Source organism: Suncus etruscus, chromosome X (assembly GCF_024139225.1).
Source record: "Suncus etruscus isolate mSunEtr1 chromosome X, mSunEtr1.pri.cur, whole genome shotgun sequence".
NCBI classification, from domain to species: Eukaryota; Metazoa; Chordata; class Mammalia; order Eulipotyphla; family Soricidae; genus Suncus; species Suncus etruscus.
Window position 1 is genome coordinate 89,145,543 of NC_064868.1, and position 26,937 is coordinate 89,172,479.

General features: G+C 38.1%; 1 protein-coding gene and 1 non-coding gene across 2 annotated transcripts in view; both read left to right on the forward strand.

Annotated features, from left to right (window-relative positions):
- AFF2 (ALF transcription elongation factor 2) overlaps positions 1-26,937 on the forward strand; it is a 593,967-nt gene that overhangs the window by 476,488 nt on the left and 90,542 nt on the right. Inside the window, exon 9 of the mRNA XM_049767468.1 lies at positions 12,200-12,237. Coding sequence (XP_049623425.1) covers positions 12,200-12,237 — 38 coding nt within the window. The remainder of the gene's footprint in view (positions 1-12,199; positions 12,238-26,937) is intronic.
- LOC126000364 (U6 spliceosomal RNA) lies at positions 2,602-2,707 on the forward strand. Its single transcript, XR_007492707.1, has one exon. It is a non-coding gene; the product is annotated as a U6 spliceosomal RNA (small nuclear RNA).

Sequence of the window (26,937 nt, forward strand, 5' to 3'; positions counted from 1 at the left end):
AATGCAGCACAGCACAGAGGACAGGCAGATAGGGGTGCTGGCATCTGAGTTCCAGCAGTGTTCAGCGGCTTCCCCTTTCTGGGCATGTAAATTCACCTCCAGGGAAGGCTAGCTGTCTGCAGATGAGCCACACACAGGATGAAATCAGGCCGAAAATGCAGCACAGTACAGAAGACAGGCAGATAGGGTTGCTGGCAATAATTTTAACATCACAGCCATCACCAGTGTACTTATCTCCCTCAAGGAGCAAACTTCCTTTTAACACTATTTATTGATTATTGTTTTACATTTGATCCAAACTTGTTTTCTCAAGTTTTTTTGTGTGTGTGCGGTTGGTTGTTATTGGTTTTATTATGGTTCTGTTTAAGCCACCTTACTGTGCAGCTTGTGCTAGATAGTTCATTGCAAATGAGTTAATGGTAGACGATTTGAGGAACATTCTGGCCATTTTGAAGACTCCCTATACCTGTAGACATATCGAGAATTTTCAAAGCCTAGTGGCTAAGTTCAGTTAAGCCCCACATTTAATTTAAGGGTTGTTCACTAATGAAGAAAAGACTCACTACATGGCTCTGATGTGAGCTTACTCTTTTTGTTTTGTTTTGGTTTGGTTTGGTTTTTGGGCCACATCTGGCAGCGCTCAGGGGTTACTCCTGGCTCTCTGCTCAGAAATTACTCCTGACAGGCACCAGGGACCATATGGGATGCCAGGATTCGAACCACCACTGGGTCTTGGGTCAGCTCTTGCAAGGCAAAAATGCCCTACCACTGTGCTATCTCCCCCCTTTTTTTAGCTGACTCTTTTGATATTACTATGCTGTGGTGAACACATTGGTTGTGGGAGCACTCTTCCCTGCTCTAATTATTCCTGTTTTGAAGCCACAATTTTCCCTCATCATGGTGAAACACTTGTTACCTCCCCAAGTTACATTTCCATTTAGTTTGTTATCAACAGTAAGACTGGGGAAGGCCTCCTCAATAATGACATCAGTATGGTACACACAGCAAGAGAGGTCAGCCTGTCAGAGCTCTAGAAACAGCAGATGGATTGGGATGAAACCAGGCGCAATATAACTTTGTTAGTCTTGTAATGTTAACAGTGTATCTGTCATTGCCTTTTATTGAAACCTTCCTCAAAATGCTAGTGTTTGGGCTGTTCAGACCATCCATGGTAGGTGAGTAAAATCAGGACGATGTCATATTATAATGATACAGCAATTAGAGAAGGAGAGGACAGTTTAATTTATTCATTAAAGACAGGAAAGTAAATAGGATAACATATAAGGTTAATAGAATAACAGTGGCCTTCATAGTCCCAGGACTGTGTTTCCCATTTGGCTGTATTAGCATAGAGACTGGATTAATCAGAAACTGCTTAGGGCTGCTATGATGTGATTTTTTAATATGCTTGAGGCAAGTCTGTGACTGTTTAGAAACCTGCATGCTGAATTTTTCATTGTAATTAGGTCTTCTATGTTTAGTGCCAAATATTTTGACTTGTAATCTCCATAGATTGCTTTTTTTCTTGTAATCTCAATAAAAAACACTTTCAGTACATGGAGATGCAGAAAAGCAGAATCTTTGTATATGTTGTGATCACATTGCCTACTATTAAATACTGACTCATGTTTTCTACAACTTAATCTAGACACATTTTTGAGTGTTCATTTGCCAAGACAGTGGTTATTTGATGTGGAGTGACACATTTCTCACAATTTGAAATCTGAATGGTGAGAGCGTAGTGCTTTCACCAAGATTCTGATGGAAACAACAATGGGTATGCTGTCATATTTCTGAATAGATTGCTCTCAGTAGGGAGGGGCAATACAAACTTTAATACACAAAGAATACACAGCACGTGTCTAGCTTTTGTGAAATTGTAACCACTGTTATGACAATCACTGCTAGAAAGCTGGTAGCCACTGAGTCAATTGGATTCAAATGGTAGAAGAAGAATATGACCTTATTGCCTCTGGGTGAAGGAAGTGGCCAGATAGTTAGAATTGACCCTCTCTCAACTTTTACCCCTATCCATGTTAGGCATTATGTCCAAGCATATTTTTTGGTTTATTGAACACTTCACTGCCATTTGTGTATGAAGTCCTTAGGTAGATCCTGAAAGTTCTGTTAATAAAACTTTTGTTTTTAGTCATTTAGTTCATAAAGCCCAGCTAATATCCCACTCTGTATCTAAGCTTATTGCAGGTTCAGTGTTGAATTTAATCCTATATTCTAGTATAGGAACAATAGGAACATATCCAATAAATGCTGTGTAATGGAAACATTTTATTCAAAATTAAATGTAAAATTTTGATTTTTTTTTGGTTTTTGGGTCATACCCGGCAGCACTCAGGGGTTACTCCTGGCTCTATGCTCAGAAATCACTCCTGGCAGGCTCGGGGGACCATATGGGATGCCAGGATTCAAACCACCGACCTTCTGCATGCAAGGCAAACGCTTTACCTCTATGCTATCTCTCCGGCTCCAAATTTTGAAGTTTTTATGCTGGCTTTTACTAGGACTTCAGTTTAGGAATGCATTACTGTCAGCCATAGTCCTGCCCCCAATATTTACCACCTACTTGCAAAGCTACTAGATACTGTGCTCCCTTCGGCAGCACATATCCTAAAATTGGAACGATACAGAAAAGATTAGCATGGGCCTGTGCAAGGATGACATGCAAAGCTACTAGATACTATTAGTTAAGCAACAGGTATCATGGTCTGTGTACATCAATGAAAAATGAAATCTATGCTAGTCTTATATTGCCATAGATAGATATAGATATACTGTTATAGATAGATATGTAGGAAGATAAAAGCAGTAGACCTTTAAAAATTAAAGGTATCACATAACCATAGTTCACATAAGAGTCTTTGGAATTATAAACATAAATAAATTAACTAATATATCTTGGTTTTGCTAATAAAGGTAAGCTCTAATTGGCATAGATTGTTTTATATATACATATATACTATATATGTATCCAATTATCTACCTTTAAATACAAAACACCAAACCTTAAATTTACTCTAGAGTGACTTTATTCAACCTCCCTAATTTTGCTAGTGAAGACAATGAGACATAGACAAGTCTGTTGGTATTTGGCATATGGATAAAGAGAATGTAGCTTCCTCAGCCAGAGCAGAACGTGCTTTTAAGAAACAAAAAGTAACAACACTATATATTAAAGTCAAAGCTTTAATAAGTGTATATATCCAGGTTATTTTGGAATGATTACACTATTGAATATCTGCTATATGTATAACCAACATCGTTCTTTCCGTTTTTATGGCTGTACATGATAGGAAGAGAGCCTTGAGCCTTAAGGTATTGGTTGTCTTTCTCTACGAAATGCATATCCCATTGTGAATGGTGTCCTTTCAACACCAGTATGAAGATCGCACGAGTTGGTGAGATGAAAATAATTGAATTTACAAATTCATAAACCCCAGGAGAACAGAGTGACCAGGTGCCACTTATATTGGTGCTTCTAATGTAGCTAATAAGTAGCTCAAGCAAATATCGAGATGTTCTGTCTAGTGTCTCCATATTTACTTTATTTGAAAAATGATTAGCAACCTCTGACCCTTATGTATGAAGGAAACCCTTATGTATGAGTTCATTTTTTATTAAGCTGCCTCACTGCCAAACTTTATTATAAAGGGAATTTCCAGTTGTTAATTGGATCTTCTACATTTCTTACTGTCCAGCAAAATTGCCAGTTTAAGGAAGGCTTTTATTATATCATTTTTGAGTCAGCCTTAGGTTCGTCCCTTTCATAAGAGGGGCATCTTTGACTTGACTCTGGCTGTATGGCCCCTCAGAGAAATTATACACTTTTCCAGGGACAATTGCAGAGTTTCAGGCCTGGTTCCTTGTTCCTTCTGGAAATTCAACCACTCTGAACTGTGGGTCCTAACAGATACACACTGTGGCTCTCTTGTCTCAGAAAGACCCCAGACCTGCACAGAAATACCTCAATGGGCATGTGTCTATGTTGTCTGAGAAGAGTCAAGGAAGTGAAGAAGACATAGTCAGAAGCAACTATACCCAGGACAATTCCCATGGTTCCCTCTCAGAAGATGGGAGTGACCCTTTGGAAGGTTCCCACAATGTCTAATTTGAGGCCTTTTTTCAATCAAGTACTGAAGCTGAAAATCAAAACCTTGAACACTTGAAAAATGTAAAAAACGCACATGGACTACCATGTTAGTGGCATCACATGCAGGGACAAGATATGTTGGTTACTAGAAGATTATCTTGTCAGGGTCTTGAATGCCAGGGTAGTGGTAACTCAGTGAAAAATAGAAAACTATGCGGGAATTCTGGCCAATAGATTTGCCTGACCAAAGCAGAAAATCAAATAGATCAGAAGGAGGTAATCAGTAGACCAGTGAAGAGGTAATACTTATCCTCTTATTAAGAGGGAATAGGGATCAAGCTTGGTGTAGCTGTGTGAAGAGTGAAGCTGGCATGACCTGCCAAATATTTGCCGTGCCAATGTTGCCCTGCTCTCCTGTTTGGAGTGGAAATAAGAACCCAAGATACTCTCGCATGATAAATGCAAATGCAAATCTTCCTGGGGCTCAATTTTTCCTCCCATGGTCTCTTTTGTTACTTCATTCCAAGCTTAGGGCCCTCTAGAAAGGTTTAATAAAAGAAATATTTTATGCTCTCAGACTCCATGATTACCCCCTGTTTCCTAGTTGTTTATTAAGAGATTTTAACTGTTCCCTCTAATGAAAACATACACAGTTCTCTCTTCCTCGAAGAAGTTCTACCAATTGCTTCCTGTCCAAATTGTATTCCTGTCCCTAATGTATCAAGCACAGGGCTACTTAATGTTTTACTAGAAAATAGTACATTAAAGAAAATTGGAAGAACTCCAATAATGTAATTGTAAAAAATATGATTTTTCTTCCTAGGGGTTAAAGGTTCAAAACAAAATCTTTCCAGGTTTCTTTGTCACATTCATTCAGAGACTTAAATTTTTTGAGGATGGTGTTTTCCTAAAGATTACAGTCCCTAGGTTTAAAATCAGAAATTCAGGTAGGAGTCCAGGTGCTGGAAAATGCTGAGTGACATTTTCTCCTCTTAATCTGAAATCCTAGTTGTGCGTGCATTCTTCCAGCTGAAACCCAAGCCTTTATAGGATATAATATAAGCCTCTTGCTGAAGTCTTCATTCCAGCAAATCTATTTAAATGCTGTAATTAAGAAATTCATTTTTATTTGAAAAAGTGCTCTCAGTATATGTGTCTGTAATTGATTTAACCAACTCTGCAGGTATTGATTTTAGACCATCTGAATGTCCTAATGATGGGTTCATTTGTTAACAGAGGAACTTCTCTTCTGAACTTGGGCAATCAATGTTGTTTACCAGTACAATGGCAGAAGGTTATGGTATGACTGTACAGAAAAACCATATAAAATTTAAAAGTTAAATAAAATAAAGATGTAAATGAGTCACACAAATCCAATGCAACTGACCATTCTTCCCTCTTGTTTCTATATTCAATTATTTGAAATTAACAGAAAACAATTACTTTTTAAATGAAAGCACTGTATTTTTGGTGATATCACTGAATGCATATATATTTACAAGATCTTTTTAAAATTTATTTTGAATCCTCATGAGATACAGTTAAAAATATTTTTGTGATTGAGTTTCAGTCATACAATGTTCAACAACCCATCCTTTCAACAGTGCACATTTCCTGCTACCAATATCCCCAGTTTCCCTCCTACCCTTACCCCCAACATCCCTACTGCCAGCATCTGTAGCAGACATTTTTATTTTCTCTTTATCTCTCTCACACTCACTCTTTCCTTTTGTACAATGATTTTAATATGGTTACTGAGGGGGAATCATGCATATCACTTTACCTCATATCAGCACCCAGTTCTTGTCCACAGTGATCATTTCCAACTATTATTATTATAAGAGTCTCCTCCTTGTACTAACTAGACTCCCCCACGCTAGTGGCAAGTTTTCTGACACAGACCAGTCCTCCTGGTCCTCATCTCTAGTCTTGGGATATTATATACCACAAATGGGAAAGCACTATGATTTACAGAGTTATTCATAATTAAGTTTTAGACACACAATTGTCCAGCACCAAACCCACCACCAGTGGCAACTTAACTTCCACCAAAATTCCTCGGTTTCTTCCCAGGCCTCCTTCTTTCAACCTGACAGGACTTTTTAAAGTTTGGTTGTTGAAGTTCTTGTCTCATGATTTCAGTGTTATTGACCCTGTAGTTTGGATGTTTTGCTCTGTTCTTCCTGAACAACACCAATATTCCTCAATCCTCTTGATGCCCACCCATAATTTCTTATTTGTCTTTCTCCCCTCTGCTCTATTTTCTTCCTTTTCCTCCTGATACTCTGGAGCCAAAAGTGATCCATGTATCTCCCTTTAAACCATCACATTATCTCATGCAATGACCTCATTTTTTAACAAAAAGTAATTTATAAGCTCAACTCCTAACAAAGTGGATTTCAGGAAACAACATATAAGAAAGATATGTAAAATCTATGTTGAGCAATGCTAATAAATAGAATCCTATTTAATGCTTAGCTGACAGCATGATTACTGATTAAGGGGAAACCAGGACTTGCATACCCTCTCTTCTACAATATCTCTTGGCTACCAGAATGCCTACTTTGACTGTTTCAGAAAACCAGAAAGATATGATATTGAGGTTTTCTTTTTATAAATTTTAGGTTGGAGGGTGCAAATGTCTTAAGTGTGTATAATTAAGGACATACTTCTTAATTACCTCTCTCATGTGTGATATAAGGAAAAATAGCATAGAAACAATAAATGGTCAATACAGTAGAACCTGAGAACTGAGTTTATGAAGGGCAAGGGAGAGGGGAGTGGATAAGAAGAGATGCTAATACAGGAATGGGGAACAGTAAACAGTGAGAAGGGGTATGAAGGTAGAATGAAGTATGCATGAATCTATATCATTAACAGTACTGGAAATAACTGTTTTTCAAAGAAAAATAAACAAAATAACATAAGAAAAATTCTCATGTATTTTATAAACTATTCATATATACAAACCATATATCTCTGTTGAACAGAATAACTTTCCCTATTTTTAAGAGATTTTGTCAAAGTATATATGATTATTGAGTCTCTTAAGCACCATTTTCCCCTAAAGAAATTGAGAATTTAGTATTCTATAGAAGGGCTGAATTAATAGAATAGCAGATAGGGCACTTGCCTTGCAAGCAACTATCCTAGGTTTGATTCCCTGTACCCAAATAGTCTTCTGCACTATGCCTGAGTGTAGAGCCAGAAGTAATCCCTGAGCAGGGAGTATGGTCCAAAAACAAGCAAAAAATAATATCACAGAAGGTGGTTCATAAAAAATATATTCTTTTCCCCAGAAAGTGATTCTTTTTTAGAAGGTGATTCTTAATAAATACATATTTCCTCCTTTTCATTTCTTTATTTTATTTTCGGTTTTTGGGTTACATCTGGAAGCACTCAGGGATTACTCCTGGCTCTACACTCAAAAATCGCCCCTGGCAGACTTGGGGGACCATATGGGATGCCGGGATTCGAACCACAGTTCTTCTGCATGCAAGGCAAACATGCTACCTCCATGCTAACTCTCCGGCCCCCACTCCATGTCTTTATTCTTATTTTTAATTTGAGCTCTAGATTTTAGGGTTCATGAAATTCAGTAGATGCAGAAGTCACTAGAGTTTAGTGCAGCAAAAGAATTCTCTAGGCCAACATTTCCTTTTCTTTATTGGGAAGTGATAAAGTTTCTTATTTGTTTGACCATATCTTACTGTATTCAGGGAATATTCCTGACTCACTCTGTGATCTGGAGCAATCCCTGGTTTTGTTCAGGTGATTATAAGTTATCTATACACCAGCTAGGGTCTACCATGTGCAAGGGAAGACTTTAACCTCTGTATTACCTCTTTGGCCCCCTAGATCTGCATTTACTAATCCTAATTCCATGTTGCACTCTGTGGACTCTCAAGATATTCCAGAAAGGCTACAGGTGAAAATTGTGCACATGGAGATCACAAGTGAAAATTGTGTAAAGGGGGGCTTGCAGCATGAATTAAGGGACTGGTTTGTAGGACAGGAATGCCACAGGAAGGAAACTAGGTTGGAAGTGTGTCATGATCAGAAAAAGTTTGAGAAACACTCCTCTAGATAACACGAAGATGCAGTCTTTATTTCTGGGAATATAGATGTAATGAATGAGCAACTGTGAGGGTGTCTTAGTCATATTAGCCCTCCTGAAGATATAAATATATTGCTTAGCAGGGTACCAGGATTTTTACAATGCTAGTGCTGAGAGAAGAATGAACTCATAAGCATTCCTTGAACTGAGGGAAGTACCTTCACCCTGGGCATATAATTTCTCAAGATGACTCGTCTTAGAGGATGTGTACCCACAGAGAATTGTTGAGGTCACATCTTCAACTTGGGCTTCTCAAAATCAGCTTTAAATATTGTTCCAAAAGTTAACTGTTTTCCGAATGCAGTTCAGTGTAGGGGGAGGTACTGCTAATGGAGGCTTCACCAAGAGAGGGGTGATTTCTGGAATAAACAGAAACAAACAGGAAAAGATTATCTGCATTTGCATGCTATGATTCTAGAACACTATTATGGACTTTAGTTACTCCTGGCCACGCTTAATCATTTTGATTGTAACATATGCATCATAGCATTATTATGTCTTATATGTATACTGTTAGGACACTACATGTTTATTTCATGTAGAAACACTAGTCAAATAATCTCTGTTCCCAAACAAGTGACCCCTTTTACCTAACTTAACGACTTCCCCTCCCTTCTGGAAAACCATTAAACTGATCTTATACTCTCAAATGTTTATTTTTATTTTATCTAATTCATTTTTCCCTCTGCACTAGAGATGAGTAAATTGGCTTTGTCATAAGGGTAAATTAACTGAGATTCAGAACTATTAGACCCCTTGCTAATATATGGTGATAAAGCAGGGACTAGACTCATGAATTTTTTTTTTTTGGTTTATGAGCCACAGCCAGTGGTGCTCAGGGGTTAGTCCTGGCTCTGTGCTCAGAAATCACTCCTGGCAGGCTCCGGGGACCATATGAGATGCCATGATCAAACCGGGGTCAGCTGCATGCAATTCAAATGCCCTTCCCACTGTGCTATCACTCCATTCTCCAGAACTCAACATTTTTTATTTCATTCTTTCGACTTGTAGCTCATTGCTTTCTATGGACCAATATTAGAGTAGATTCTTTGGCACTTTTATCTCTTCAATCATCTTTTTTTTTTCTCTAGAGTTTTCTCGGTGGCAAAATAGATAACATGTTTGGGAAAAATGGCACAAAAAGAAGGATTTAAGTCTTTTTTAAAGCGATATATTTCACAAATTAAAGCAAAACAACTGTTAACTACCTAGTCTCTATTTTCCAATCAGTTTAAATTACTTTAATATATGTTTTTAAAACTCAAAATTAGCTGTAATGCAAATATATAACCCTCTTAATGTTTGGTGAATTGCAGTCTGTTGTTTCACCTCATTTTGCAAGGTGGCTGTATCCAATTCTGCTGAATATATCTAGAAGTTGCAATTGTCCTTGTATTTTCTATAATTTCAAAAGAAAGCTTTTATCCCGGTACACATTCTAGCTGAATTCTAATAAATTATAAGTACATACATTTTATATAAATAACTTACTCAACCTTTCTTCAAAGTCTTTTAATTTAATAAGTTCACTTAGTATGTCTAAAATGAGTCAAATTGCAGAAGAAGTGAAGAACACAAATTGCGAACTGTGTGTCATATCTGGCAATGAATCATTGTGATCCTTTAGTTGGAGAATAAAGATGATATGTAATGGGACTCTGGAATCATCTTTAGTTAAGTTTCTGATAAAATAAAGAGAATCTTTACACATAGACCTTTTCAATCAATAGTTAAGCAACCCAGAAGAAGAATAATTGGAATGAAATCCTTTTCCTATAATAACTGTTTAGAAAGACATATGTTTCAAAGAAGCTGGCCTCAAACATGATTATTTCTTCCTGATCAAAGGAAAATTACTTGGTCTAATTGACAGTCACAAAGCACAGAGGAAAGAGGACATCTTCAAAGGACATGTCACTGAATCAAAATTTAGTAAAGTGATGTCACTTTGATTTCTCCCCTCCCCAACATCTCCCCATCACCTGCTCATATCCAGAAATCTAGTCTGCCCTCAAAGGAAAGCACTTGAACACCATTGCTCACTGCTTTGTGATAACCTAAGTCATCTAAAACAGATTTACTAGATTTACAGGGATTGAGGAAAGTGTGACTTCCATCATGCCATGTTTTTAGCCCACTACCATAGTCTTCTGTGTTTAGTTAGTTTTAGTTTAGTTTCCTGTTTGTTTGGGGGCCACCTCTGACAACACTTGGACTTATCTGTGGCTCTCTGTTCTTGGACCATTCCTGACGGTGCTCAAGGAACCATATGAGGAGCCATAGAGTGACTCCAGGTTAACCAGGCAAGCCAAGTACATACCCACTTGTACTATCCCTCCAGGCCCCAGTATCATCTTCTTTGGCAAAGCATCCAGGGCTATGGAAAGGAGAAATGAGGGTAGAAAAGGCATTGATGTGTGTATAAGTGTGTGCAGATAGAACCCTATGGTGGAGATCAGAGTCAACTTCTCACCTGGCATCTTTTATATGAATCACCCAGGGGCAAACACTATGTCCCAAATACATCCCAAACACAGGTAGTCCTAGTTCTATGCTTTTACTTGTTACCTTTTCCTCTATCATTCCTGCCTTCTACAACTTGCCAGAATTCAACTTCTGACAGATGGTGAGAAAATGGATTTTGTCTAGCGAGCCAAGGAAAGTGCCCAAATATTAATAGGCATTTCTCTAACAACCAAACATGAACCTTAATAAGGAAAATGGAGTTGGATTTTCTAGATTTACCTCTAAACTTGGAAATGTTTCATGTATGTTTGACAGTTCTGTGTAAAGCACTGAATTCTTATACATAGAAGCCTGTGGATCATTATGCACTGGTCTCGTATGATGTATAGTCCATTGTTAGATTATAAATAATCTCGCTTACAGGTAGTGACATTTGACTCTGATCCCCATCAACCTTCTCTTCATCTGTCCCCTCTCACCCATCTCTGTCATTCACAGATATCAAGAACTAGAAATACTTTAAATGTGTCTGGCGGACCCGGTTTCTATCTATTCCATGTGATTTCTTTCTATGCCATGAAAAGTCTAGGGAAGTAGGGATTTGGTTCTGATTACATAATTATGCTACAGAAGTATGAAAAAAAAATCCTCACTACAACCCTCCAGGTGCTTAACCAGTTTGATAGACGGTAGCTGCTCTGCCATCAGCGCCCCCAGCTGTGTTGCTTAGCAACATTTTAATTCTAGAAGAATCGAAGGAGATGCAATCCCTGTGGAGAGGGAAACAGAAATAAGAGGGCTGTTGACAGATGATCTGAGTTGTTCTAATATACTGTGAAGATCACTAGCTCTTTTCATGAATGATAAATGGACTGTACGCAGATCAATGGGTTCAGCAATAAACTGGAACCAGGCTCCATGTCTAAGGCGACACAGGCCAAGAGGCTCAGAGATGTCCTCATTTCAGTGGGTTGGCATGTGTTTTCACAAAGGTACTATGGGAGGAAATGGATCTGAGCATTTAGCTGTCCTTTGCCCTTCTGTGGTGTGTGCTAAGAAAATGTTTTGGGAAATGGACTCTGGCTTTATCTGTCACTCTGCAGGTGTGGCCAGGAGCAGTAACAATGGGGATAGACAGTTCCCAAGAATGTTGTATGGAAATCCATGGTAGACCTTTGAGCCCTGTGTTCACATCTCCAGCCCCACTTTCTCAGGCCAGCCCCATGAAAGAGAGGAGACTGTCAGGAGGGAAGAAGAAGATTCTCTTGTGAACTAGGAGCCAGGATTGGTGACGAACTATCTAGGCAGCCCTGACCAGGTTTTCCATGTCTGAGCACTGCACTTAGATATGTAATTCCTTTCTCTGGAAAATAAAAATTGCTTTTTGTGTTCCAAGGCTGCTTGTCCCTTGTCACCAGCTTTGGTTAGGTCCCTAACCTTTCTGTATCTAGTTGCCAAGATAATGCCTTGCTAATGGTGTCTAACTGCATTTTTCTTTTTCTGTTTTACAGGCTGTTGAAAAGGCCAAACCTAAGAATAATGCTGTGAAGTAAGTCATTAGCTTTATTAGTTGATGATGGAAATTTGAATGGACTTATTGCATATATGGGGAAAAGATAAAGTCACACAAGTTAACTTAGATCAGGGGTCTCAAACTCGCTGCCCGCGGGCCGCAAACGGCCCTCTGTACAACATTTTGTGGCCCTGCCCTAGAGGAATCTTTTTTGTTTTGTTTTGTTTTAGTTGTTTGGGTCATACCCCCCAATGTTCAAGGCTTACTACTGACTTTGTACTCAAGGATCACCCCTACTTTGCCTCCTGCAGCCCCCAGGTAAATTGAGTTTGAGACCCCTGCCTTAGATCTTAAATGAATCTCTGTTTGTAACCATTAAAAACTTCAAGCAAAGGGGCCGGAGAGATAGCATGGAGGTAAGGCATTTACCTTTCATGCAGAAGGTCATCGGTTCGAATCCCGGCGTCCCATATGGTCCCCCGTGCATGCCAGGAGCAATTTCTGAGCACGGAGCCAGGAAAAACCTCTGAGCACTGCCGGGTGTGACCCAAAAACCACAAAAAAAAAAAAAAAAAAAACTTCAAGCAAAGCAAGTCCCCAACAGTATCAAAAAGGCCCCAATAAAGATTGAGGCCTTTAGTTTTTCCTGTGGCCCAATTTGGAATTGCCATAAGGTGTGCTCAGTTTACAGAAATGAATGCACGTTCTCCACGAAAGAGCTGCCCAATACTGTAATATTCAATTGAAACTGCATATTTAATATAGAATTCTTCAAGCCTTGGTTTCTGCAAATGCTACAAAGATTACACTTTTAATTGAGAACTTTGGACCTATGACAGAGATGAAAAGGGCAGAAAATGTGCCAAGTGATTTTTAGCCACGTGGGGAGATTTGGCACCTTGGCAGTAAGACCTCACTGCTTTGTTAATGAAAAGCTCATAAAAATGTATTTTACTAACGGTTTTTCGAGCTAATGGAGAGCTATTGCCAAGGGATTTTATGGCCCACTCTGAAGTTATAAACAAGCCACAAAGCACTCTTTTCAATGGAGAACATCTTCGGCAGACAGGACTTTCAAATAAATAATGATGCCTGTCTTATCATTCTAGTTGATGACAGTGGATTGCAATGCTAGCTATGGTGCATTCTGGTGCTTCCAGTCATAGAACTTTCCAAAAACTTGCTCTGCTTGTTGGGTTATTGTGAGTCTGGTAAAATGGCATTTCTAGAAGCGATGTGGCCATTGATGGCTGATTTCCACCTGCTGCAGAAATGGAAAAGGCGTTGATTTTTCAGAATTTTGGGGAGAATGGCTGAGAGAATGCCAATGATGAGACAGAAAGCTGCTTGTGTTTTGTAAAGTAATTAACTTTTTTCAGTCACTAGGTTGAGATTTAACACAATGTGAAATCTGAGCTTGAATCCATCTTCCCAAAAAGTTTGGTATGCTTTATTAACTGATTTTTCTTAGGCCACAGCCTATTTCTTATCAGGCTTCTGTAGCCTCTGGAAGAGCCTCTCTTGTCCAGAGCTGAATAGTGCTATAGTTGTCCTCTGGGGGTATTTTTAGGAACTGAGCATGGTTGTTATCTGGTTGTTTGGTTGGACTGAAATATTATCTGTAGTCAGATTTCTGTTCTGACTGGATGCCTGCAAGGCTTTCTCTACTCATGCCTGTGGCAGGTGAGTTCACTGGATTAGAAGATGGTGCTAATGAGGCCAAGGCCATGACTCCAGTCCCTGGGTGAGCCATTAGTGATTGTGTTTCCCACAGTCCAAGTGTACTCCTTCCCCAGTCTACCCATCTGCAGTTGTGTGCCCCGGGTCAAAGGCGTGAGACCAGGACTGGAGGAATGTAAAACTCTACCCACAATGGGATAGTCATTTCCTAGTTTGAACCCTCCCTATAGGAAGTTAGTCCAAAATTCCACCTGCGCATGCACAAGGCAGCACATAATAAAAGTAGGATTGAACGGTTTTCTCTGTACCTCATGAGTATCCACCAACAGATAATAATAATTGTATGAGCTCTTGTTCATTCACAATGCAGACACACTCATGCTCAGCACTTTAAAGAATATTGGTAAAAAGGAATGGGAGAACTAGAGTCAAAGGATTAGTGATAAAATCTGGAAGATTTTATTCTTACATATATTAGACTTATTACATATATTAGATTTATTCTTCCATATATTACATATATTAGTAATAAGTGCAGCCACTACTGGGCCATTTAATCTTGTTGTTTTTGACTCCTTTCAAATGTTTCTATACTGTTTAGTTCATTCTATGTTTGCTCTGACCAGTTACTTACTCCTTTATTTTGTATGTGCAAGAATTTTCATTTCACTCTTCAATTGAGTATACAACGGAAAGTGTGTTGAATTTTGCTAGAAAAGTAAAGATCTGGAAACATTTACAGCAAATGTATTAACACAGATTGGAAAGAAGGATTCGTTAAATTTAAGATTTGATGCAGAAATATTCATATGGAGGGGAAATACAAGAGAATATTTTGATGAAATCTATATGACATTTACATTTTAGTGTCTATACATAAAGTTTTATTGGCACACAGCTCTACTCCTTTATTTTTATATTGGCCATGGCTGATGTTCTGCTATAATGTTTGAATTGAATAGTTAGGACAGGGATGGTACATAACTCCAAATCATAAATATTTACTATCTTCACCTTGATTTCCTTTTAAAAATAATATTTATTTAGGCACTGTTATTTACAATACTGTTAATGGTAGTTTATGCATTCAATGTTCCAGCACCACACCCACCACTAAAGTGCTTCTTTCTCTCCATCATTGTCACAGTATATCCACTCACCTTGACCCTCACCTATCTCCCCACTGAGGTAAACTCAGTTCTATAGACCACTTTCAGATTCTGTTGGCTTTGACCATTTACTATGTTTCTTTCTGTCCCATAGATAAGATATCATTCTGTGTCTGTCCCTCTCCTTCTGACTGACTTTATAAAGCATGGTACTTTCCAGTTCCAGACATACACCAGAAAGCTGCATGATTTAATCCTTTCTTCCAGTTGAGTAGTATATCATAATGTGTATAACCCAGTTTCTTTAACCAGTCATTTATTCTTGGGCACTTGGATTCTTTCCAGAGTTTGAAATTGTGAATACTACTGCAGTGCCTAGTAGATGTCTTTTCGAAGTACAATTTGGGGTCCCTCTTAGCCCCTTACTTTAAAAAGTTTACTGACCTATATGTTCTCTTGTTAGGTAAAAAAAAACACATAGAATTAAGTTTATCCATGACTGTGAAGGTTACACCATCAACCTTCTCTTTCTTTGACCTTTACAACATTGAGTAGAAATTTCCTGAGACCTTGTAATATATGCAGGACTTTCTGAGGCTGAACTCCTACTCAAATGCATACTCAAGGCAAGAAGAGAACCCTCGTTCACTATCTGAAAATTGGTCTAGATGTGAGGTCATTGACAGAGGCTAAAGAAATTTGTAACCACCCATCTAGAGTAGTGCTAGTCCCTAAGTTGCTTGGACATGCAGCCAAAAGCCATAGCATTTTTGCAATGTGGCTGCTTCCCAAGAGCTATAAGGCTAAGCGAGCTTTCAGTGTGAGTGCTGGTAAGTAATGTGTAGTCTCCATTTAGTTTGTGTATTTTCCTCTAGAAAGCTTAACTCCCCCTCCCTATTTCTCAACCACTTGTTCAATTTATTTTGAAGACCTTTATGGTTATAAACTTCTTTCATCACCATAGGAAGACTGTGATACACATTAATTACACTCCATATAAAGGAGACATTAAATATATGCCTTGTGAATGGAAGCATATAACCTACCTGGATACACACTAATGACTGTACCTCAAAACATAAAATATTACCTCTGAGGCTAAGAATCCAATAGAATATTTTTAAAATCAGTGATCAGGACACAAGACGCTAGCATATTTCTCAGTCTGTTGGAATCCTGCTGGTATCAAAGCTTGATTAGTATGTTCATACCGCAGCATTGCCATGTGTCACAGAGACTTCCCCTGGTATGGTAGGTTTGCTGAAATGATCTCCAAGTTTTCCTAGTGATAAGGCCTGAGATGTCCAGATTTGTTCTAACATATGCAATATATCACATACATTTATAAGGCACACACATATTTCTGTTATTAAGACATATGTGATGTGCAAATGTGAATTGCTTTTGGCAAAAAGCCATGCACTAGTAAATTGAACTGAATATAACTGAGGTTGACATCTGGTCCCAACAAGGGGTGGGTTGGGGGAGTATGGAGAGACAGACAGAGAGACAGCAAGCAATTACCAGGCATAAAATTCCTGCTTGATTTTTGCTCTTAAACAACATTGGTTGTTGCCTTTCACAAATAAAGACTAGAATTCACTGTCTTTAGGAAATTATCACTCTATTATAGAAGCCAATACATCATCTAGATATGGGGCTTTTGTGATTAAACCTGACAAATAGCCACAAAGATGTTTTTGACCATGATCTTTGGGTATTATTCATTTATTCATTCAATGAATATGTATTGAAGAGCTACAGTTTTCTGGGAACTGTGATAGATGCTGAGGGAATTAAAAGTAAATCTGGGGGCTGGAGAGATAACATGGAGGTAGGGCATTTGCCTTGCTTGCAGAAGGACAGTGATTTGAATCCAAGCATCCCATATGGTCCCCCAAGCCTGCCAGAGTGATTTCTGAACGTAAAGCCAGAAGTAACCCCTGAGCACTGCCAGGTGTGACCCCAAAACCAAAAAAATAAATAAATAAATCTGACACAGGTCTTACCCAGAAGGAGTTTAGAGTCCAGGAGGACAGATAAAATCCAAATTTAAATGAGTTAATACAAGATGAAGATCTGTGTTTTTCAACAGTGGTGGAGGCAGATAAAATGTGAGGGAAGATTCTAGTGGCTACACTTGGAGAGGGAGGGGAAGAGACATATGCACAAAACTTTAAGGACTTTTTTGTTTGTTTTTTGTTTTGGACCATACCCGTTTGATGCTCAGGGGTTACTCCTGGCTAAGCGCTCAGAAATCGCCCCTGGCTTGGGGGAACCATATGTGACGCAGGGGGATCGAACTGCGATCCTTCCTTGGCTAGTGTTTGCAAGGCACACCTTACCTCTAGCACCACCTCACCAGCCCTGAGGACTAAAAGTTCTGATGCCTGGCTGAGATGCCCTGCAGTACAAGGTCATAAAGGTCAGAAACTGAAACTCAGAAGAAATGGGAGCTGAAGGCATGCAAGGCCTCTCAACAGAAATAAGATGAACTTGGAAGAGCCAAATAACACTGGAGCTTTTAAATTTGTTACTGTCCATGAATTAACTAATCTCTTAAATATTGAACAGTTCAGAGATCCAATCTCATCCCAAATCTGACAATAATTTGTAAAACTCTGGACAGATCCCTTGCTTGCTCTATACTTTAGCTAGATTCTTTCTATCCTCCTTACATGCTCCATAGATTATTTCTAGGCTCTTAAAAATAAGAGCCTACACTTTGGGGTTTTTTATTTTGATTTGTTTTGTTTGAGGGCCACACCAAGCAGTGGCTACTGCTGATTCTTTATTCGGTAATTACTCCTGATGAGCTTGGGGCCTACTACTAAGCAGATTCCTTTAGGAAGTCAACCATGGGAAGCCAGAGAAATAGCACAGAGGTTAACAACTTGCCTTCCACGTGACCAGCCTGTCTTTGATCATAAGGTCCCCCTTGTGCCCAGCCAGGAGTGATCCCTGAACTCAGAACTCAGTAAGCCCTGAGCTGTCCTGGGAGAGGTACCAAAACCAAAGAATAGAAATTATCAACAAGTGGAAAGAAGAGAAATTCACCAAGTCTAATCTGATCAGATTTTGGCAGTGCTTCTGTTACAGTGATTCACTATGAATTGTGTTTGTGAATTATGATCTGTCTCAGTGAGGGCAAGTGACACCAAGACCCAGATCCCTCCAAATACACTTAGGCACTTTGCTTTCTTCACACCAGCACAAACCTAGTCTATCTCTTTCCTGCTCCGGCCAGTGGAAGTACAGTGAGAGGAAAGATAGCAATAAAATTTCTCAACACAGCCATATACAATAAAAAGTGCTTTTATGTTTTCCAGTAGCTAGAATTGGATACAGAAGGTTCCAGAAATAGTCCTCACAATTTTTGAAATTTGCATAGATTTCATTCATTTCTGTACCTTTCCTTGGTAATCAGCAGACACCATGTGCAAACTGCTCTGAGCACTAGAATCCAGAAATTCTCTCCTGTTAATATCTATTGCCTAGAAGTTGTCACCTCTAAAGACATTTGTTTCCTTTCAGAGCATATGCATTTTCTCTATTAGTTATTAAAATCCTACATCTAATTTTATGGAACAAGTATAATATTTTATTCTTTCTTAAGACTAGAGCCTCAAATGTGGAAAAACTGAATCCCTGACTTTGCAGACCCTCTAACCAATATGCCTACTTCAATTATGCTCACTTTGTATTTGTGAGAAAGAAGATCTTCCGGACTTTGAGCATATTGGGTTATCTCATTACCATCACTCACCTTTCCAAAAGTGCTATATGAGCACCACGAGTGTGGCCTAAAAACAAACAAAAAATCGTTCTGTTCTAACCTACCCTTCTGGGTTTATCCTATATTCTATTTAGACAAGAATGCAAATCCCTGTTCAATTCATTCCCATTAAGTTCCCTTCATTTTTGCTACATGATTGACATGGGAATTTTCAGAAAACTATGGAAAACTCAGAGTCAGAGAATTGAACATTTTATCAGGTTAGGTTGGTACATATTTATAAAAGCAAAAAAAAAATGCACCCCTTCTTCCCTGGTTCCTTTGTTAGGGTGATGAAGTAGATGAGCTCTCTTTCCAGGAAGTCCTCACCTTCTATTAGAACAGACAAACCTTCAGGCTCTGTCCTGAAGCATGAGCTGAGCAAGGGAGGAGGGAGGCAAAGCTGGGAGGTGTCTCTCGGAGCTCAGCAGGAATCCACCCTGCATAGAGAGGTGAAGCCACTTAAGACAGAGTCGAAAAACACTCGCAAAGGGCACTCGAAGACCGGAGATGTCGTGCGGGGAGCGCTGTCTAGTACTTCAGGGCAGCTAAGGAGAGGGAGTGTTTTTCACAGTTGTAGGGGAAAGAAAGTGTGTGAATTGCAGGAACAGAAAGAAACCAGCCGCGTGTGTGTGTGTGTGTGTGTGTGTGTGTGTGTGTGTGTGTGTGTGTGTGTGTGTGTGTGTGTGTGTGTGTGTGTGTGTGTCAGATTTCCGGATAGCATCACCCTACCAAGACTGCAGCCCCGCTGCTGACAGGGAAAAGAAAGCACCAAGCCACAGAGACACAATTAAGAAAATGTCAAAAATGATTCTGTTCTTCTACAAAGTTAAAGGTTAGCATGAGGGAGGGATTAGGAGACCCCCCCTTGATAAACTATTTTCAGAGAAATAGACGGATCAAATCCTTCCTGATTGTGTCTGCTAATCCTTCTCTGCAGACTTTTATGTAAATCTCAGCTCATGTGAGGTTCCTGGGAGCATCCAGCTGTTCCCTTGGGCCTTTCTAGACCCTTGACAATTTTATTTTTTTAACATTCTTCCAAGATTGACTTTCACAGGGTTTCTTTCCCATCCCCCAGACACCTGGGCTACACTTTCAGCTTCCATTTAGAACGGACATATAACAACTATTATTTTCGCTAATTTTCTGAATTCATTCTGCAGACACACAAAAATCATTCTGAGAAGATTTTTTTTATCAGCCTCAAATTTAAGCACAGTAGGGCTGTTTTTATTTCTAGGCAAATAATGCATGCTCCCATGGTAACCGCACAAAGACTACGAACCATAAATCGGTTCTCTATCTACCACAGAGCCTATTCAAAGTCAGGAGACTGGGGTCAGAGATATTTAGTTGACTTTTAGTTAGTGGGGGATGGAGAACTATAGAAATGACTCACTTTGGCTAGGAGCTAAAATAGAAATCAAATAGGATCTGCTTTAAAAAATGCTGTTGCCCAAACCAACAACAATTGTTCAGAAAAACAACATTAAAAAATAATAAATAAATAAATAAAAACCTAAAATAGAGAAACAACATTAAAAAGAAAAGGGGCACATCTGTATCCACATAAAATGTCTTATGCTTTAGAATAGTTTAAATTCTAGATAGGATATTTGTTAGTGATGAGCAGGCAGAGGCAGCCAGAAGTTCTCAAATCTCTTTCTTATTGTCCATCTGGAGATTGAGACCTAATAAATGAAATATTTTAATTGGTGGAAAATGGGAGAATCATTATGTGTGTCTCTGTACATCAGAATAAAATATATAATGATTCGCCCATCCTTGTTTATATATGTTGTACATATATAACATTTATTAGTCAGTAGGAATAAAATATAATGCCAATTTCACACCATTACACAAAAAATAATTATTGGGTGGATTATGTAATTTTACATAAGAAGTCAAGGATAATAGAATGAGAAGAGTGTTTTTTCACTTGCTGGTTCTCTCTGTATGGCAAAAGCCAAAAACTATTGACTGACATTAACTGATGTGACTAGAAGGAAAATAGATGGCGAAGAAGGAAAGAGGGAGAGGGAGAGAGAGAGTGAGGGGGGGGAGGGAGAGAGGGAGGGAGAGAGCACTCAATAGATAGAAAATCTTCGTTATCAAGATTAAAAAAAGATAAGTACAGTGGAATATAAGAGGAGGATAATGTAAGAAATCAGAACACCATCCACCTATGAAGAGCTGCTCAACTTCTGGAATAATTCAGAGAGGAAAATTAAGAGGAAACAGCTAATTTCTTCATCAAGGGGAGGGCTAGAAAGAACACTGGCTGGTTTTTGGCAGCAGCTCGGCACTTGGCAGGGTGTCGTATTTATTCTAGTTGTCTTTTTCTTACCATGCAAAATTTTCTTAATCCCAATGGTTTATTTTTGCTTTTTTAATGGCATCTAGTATTTGATGAGGCCTCTGAAATCAATATTGTATAGAGTTCTATATGTGTTTTCCATGGTGTATTTTATTTATTATATTTTAGTCTAATTGAAGTCATTCATTTTGAATTAACATTTGTGTATGGTGGGAGATAGGAATCAAGATTGGTTTTGCATGTGGCTAACTGCTTTTCACAGTCCTATTTGCTAAAAAGGTGTTGCTTTCTTCTATTCTTCCACTTAGACCTTTTGTTGTTGCAAGATTAGCTGTCTCTGTAAGTCTGTCTCTGAGCTTTGAAAAATTATATTTCATTTGTCTGAGAATTTTTATCTCAATACATCACCACCTTGATTACAGATCTACAGTATAATTTAAAGTTAGGGAAAGAAAAATGTTGCCTTTTTACCTCTTCAAGTATTTCTTTGGCTATTCAGAATTTATTTACTACTCCAAATAAATTTTAATAGTATTTGATCCATGCCCTTAAAAAACATCCTTTCTTTCCTTTCGTTATGTGCTATGCCATGTTTCTCATTTCAAGACCATGGCGTGTTTTTTTTGTTTGTTTGTTTTTGTTTGTTTTGCTTTTTGTTGTTTGTTTGTTTGCCTGTTTTTTTTTGTGGTGCTTATCGATATAGCTCAAGCCCTCACTGGATATTTGACACTTCTTTTGGTACTGGTGGAGTGTTTCACCTTCTTTTTCTCCATCTCTCAAATCGATGATGAGAGCCTCTAGAAGGATTCCACCCAGTTTCGGGGTATTAGACCCTTACCCCAGTTTATTACTTTTCTCTTTTTCAAACAAAACCACGCAACTTGAACTAGCTAGTCCTGCCTCCAGTTAGAGGGGGAACTAAGGGAGGCATCAAGACCAAACAGGTGCACGACTACTAAGTTGTGGGTTAGATACAGAGGGGACCACATATTCTAGCCGACCTGGGGTGAGGGAAGAGGAAATGGGAGGTAGGACAGAAACGGAGGTGTAGGGAGGACAATTTGGTGATGGGAATCCCCCCTGATTTTATGTAAATATGTACCTAAAATATTATTGTCAACACTATGTAAACCACTATGATCAAAATAAAAATTAAAAAAAAACAACAAAAAAACATCATGGAAATATTTGTGGAAACTGAATTGAATTTGTGCATGGGTAGCAGTCATTTTAACAAAGTTAATCCTGATAATCCATGAACAAGGAGTATGTTAGCATTTGCTTGAATCTTTTGTATATTTTAATAGTTATTTGTAGTTTTCTTTGCTGATAAATTTTACTTTTTATAAATGGGGAGATGTATATATCCAGCAATGCTCAGAAATTACTTCTTGCTCTGTGCTCAGGGGTCATTCCTGATAGTGCTCAGGGGACCATAGGTAATGCCAGGGATTGAAGCAGGATTGGCAATATATTGAGCAAGCACCTTACCCACAGTACTGTCTCCCTGGCCCCTATTTTTTACCTTTATTATTTTACTTCTTGGGTACTTGATTCACAACTAAATGATAAATTTCTCTATTTCTAATTTTTGCAGTTTGCATATAGAATGCATATATGAATGAATTCTTTTTGTAGTCTGAACACCTTATATGTATATTATTATTTTTTAATTTAATTTTTATTTTGATCATAGTGGCTTACATATTGTTGACAATAATATTTTAGGTACATATTTACATAAAATCAGGGGGGATTTCCATCACCAATTTGTCCTCCCTACACCTCCGTTTTTGTCCTACCTCCCATATGCTCTTCCCTCACCCCTAGGGCTGCCAGAATATGTTGTCCCCCTCTGTATCTAGCCTACTACTTAGTAGTCTTGCACCTGTTTGGTCCTGGTGCCTCCCTTATTTCCCCCTCTAACTGGGGGAGGGGCAGGACTAACTAGTTCAAGTTACGTGGTTTTGTTTGAAGAAGAGAAAAGTAGTAAACTGGGGTAAAAGTCTAATATGCAGAAAATAAGTGGAATTCTTCTAGAGGCTCTCATCCTCAGTTTGAGAGACGAAGGAGAAAAAGGTGAAACACTCCACCAGTACAAAAAGAAGTGTCAAATATCCAGTGAGGACTCCAACAATAATGCTAAGCACCACAACAACAATTTCTAATTTCTAAATTCTAAGAATTTTTCATTAGCATTCTTTAAGTTTTAGGATATTACATAAAATCATCTCATTAAAAATCATGAACATTTGAATTGTTATCCAGCCTAGATCAATTAATAATTTTTCTTGCCTAATTGTATGTACTAAGTGGATTTCAAATAATATATTGTATAATAGTGGTGAAAGTGATCTTTCTTTCTTTCTTTCTTTCTTTCTTTCTTTCTTTCTTTCTTTCTTTCTTTCTTTCTTTCTTTCTTTCTTTCTTTCTTTCTTTCTTTCTTTCTTTCTTTCTTTCTTTCTTTCTTTCTTTCTTTCTTTCTTTCTTTCTTTCTTTCTTTCTTTCTTTCTTTCTTTCTTTCTTTCTTTCTTTCTTTTGGTTTTTGGGCCACACCTGGTGATGCTCAGGGGTTAATCCTGACTATACACTCCGAAATTGCTCCTGGCTTGGGGGACCATATGAGACTCCAGGGAATCGAACTGCTATATGTCCTAGGCTATTGTGGGCAAGGTAAATGCCTTACCCCTTGCACCACCACTCTGGCCCCATGATCATCCTTATTTTATGCTTGATCTTAGAGGAAAGAATTTCAGGGTTATTTTAGCATTAATAATAATGTAAGCTGAGTCTTTAGAGTTTTCTAAATATAGTATCACATCATCTGCAAACAGTGAGAGCTTGAATTCTTCCTTACCAATCTGGATGCCCTTCATATCTTTTTCTTGCCAAATTGCTATGGCAAGTATTCCAGGACTATGTTAAATAGAAGTGGTGAGAGAGGGCAGCCTTGACTTGTACCAGATTTTAGGGGAAAGACTTTTTGTTTATCTCCATTAATAATAATATTTGCCATTGGCTTGTGGTGGATGGCCTTGACTAGACTGAGAAAAGTTCCTTTCATTCCCATCTTGCTGAGGGATTTTATCAAGAATGGGTGTTGGACCTTATAAAATGCTTTCTCTGCATCTATTGATCTGATCATATGAATTTTGTTTTTCTTTTTGTTGATATGGTATATTACGTTGATTGATTTATGGATGTTAATCTATCCTTACATTCCTGGGATGAAACCTACTTGGTCATGGTGGATGACCTTCTTGATGATGCATTGAATTCTATTTGCCAGAATTTTGTTGAAGACCTTTGCATCTGTGTTCATCAGGGATATTGGTCTGTAATTTTCTTTTTTGGCAGCATCTTTGTCTGGTTTTGGTATCACAGTGATGTTAGCTTCATAGAAACTATTGGGAAGTGTTCCTGTTTCTTCAATTTAAAAAAAAGAGCCTTAAAAGGATTGGTAGAATTTCCTCTTGAAAAGTTTCAAAGCTTCTTGAAACAATAGATTCATATAGCAAAGTGAGACACTACAAAATTAACATGCAAAAGTCAATGGTCTTCTTATACACTAATAATGATAGAGAAGAAAGGGGCATTTAAAAAAACAATCCCATTCACATTAGTGTCCCACAAACTCAAATATCTTGGGACCAACTTAACTAAAAAGGTGAAGGACCTATACAAAGAAAACTACAAAACCCTGCTTCAAGAAATAAGAGAGGACACAAGGAACTGGAGACACATACTCTGCTCATGGATTGGCAGGATTAATATAACTAAAATGGCAGTACTCCCCAAAGCTTTATACAGATTTAATGCAGTCCCTCTAAAGATACCCATGACATTTTTCAAAGAAGCAGATCAAACAATCCTGAAATTCATTTGGAACAATAAACAACAATGAATAGCTAAAGCAATACTTGGGAAAAAGAATATGGGAGGCAACATTTTTTCCCCAATTTTAAGCTGTACTACAAAGCAATAGTTATCAAAACAGCATGGTATTGGAATAAAGACATATCCTCAGATCAGTGGAATAGACTTGAGTATTCAGAGAATGTTCCCCAGACATACAAGCAACTAATCTTTGATAAAAAGGCAAGAAATCCAAAATGGAGGAAGAAAAGCCTCTTCAACCAGTGGTGTTGGCACAGCAGGCTAATCACTTCAAAAGAGCGAACACAGACCCCCATCTAATACCATGCACAAAGATCAAATTCAAATGGATTAAAGATCTTGATATCAGGCCTGAAACCATAAGGTATATAGAATAACATATAGGTGAAACACTATATGACATTGAGACTAAAGGCAACTTCAAGGAGGAAACCGCACTCTCCAAACAAGTCAAAGCAGAAATAAACAGATAGATAAACAATAGATTCATATAGCAAAGTGAGAGGCTACAAAAATTGATTGACAAAAGTCAATCGATGGTCTTTATACACTAATAATGATAAAAAATAATGGACATTAAAAAACAATCCCTTTCATATTAGTGCCCCACAAACTCAAATATCTTGGGGCCAACTTTATTAAACTATATTAGACTATATTAAATTGAGAGGCTTCTGCACCTCAAAGGAAATAGTGCCTAAGATACAAAAGCCACCCACAGAATGGGAGAAACCATTCACCCAGTACCCATAGACAGGGGGCTAATATCAAAAATATACAAGGTGCTGAGAGAACTTAATAAGAATAAAACATATAACCCCATCAAAAATGGGAAAAAGAAATGAACAGACATTTCCTCAAAGAAGAAATACAAATGGCAAAAGACACATGAAAAAATGCTACACATCACTAATCATCAGGGAGATGCAAATAAAAACTACAATGAGGTACCATCTCACACCACAGAGACTGGCACACATCACAAAGAACAAGAACAATCAGTGCTGGTGGGTATTTGGAGAGAAAGGAACTCTTATTCACTGCTAGTAGAAATGCCTTCTAGTCCAGCCTTTATGGAAAACAATATGGAGATTCCTCAAAAAACTGGAAAATGAACTCTCATAAGATTCAGCTATTCTACTCCTAGGGATATACCCTAGGAACACAAAAATACAATACAAAAATCTCTTTCTCACATCTATATTCATTGCAGCACTGTTTACAATATTCAGTCTCTGGAAACAACCAAGATGACCTTCAACAACTGAATGGCTAAAGAAACTGTGGTACATATACACAATGGAATATTATGCAGCCGACAGGAAAGATGAAGTCATAAAATGTTCCTAAACATGGATGTACATGGAATCTATTTTGCTAGTGAAATTAGTCAGAAGGAGAGACAGACACAGAATAGTCTCACTCATCTATGGGTTTTAAGAAAAATTAAAGACATTATTGTAATAAGGCCCAGAGACAATAGAGTTAAGGGCTGGAAGGGCCAGAAGGATTGGCTCACAATTTGAAGCTCATCACAAAAAGTGCTGAATGCTGTTAGGTAGATAACTACACTAACAACCAGTATGACAATGTTAAAGAATGAGAGAGGTAATATGCCTTCCAGGAATATAGGCAGGGGTGCGGGCATTGGTGGTGGGAATGTTGCACTGCTGAAAGAGATTATTCTGTTTGTGACTGAGGCCCAACTACAAACATGCTTGTAATCATGGTGCTTAAAATTAAATAAAGATATATAAATAAACAAAGTTTTTAAAAGAAGAATAATAATTGTGTAGTGCTTCTCTTTATTGCTCTAGGGCTCACTGGTATTTAATTTGACATTTATTTTTGCATTGTTATGGTATTTTAATTACCTTTTTCATGTCCTCTCTCAAACTGAGGTTGATAGCTACTAGAAGGACTCCACCCATTTTCCTCATATTTTAATTTTT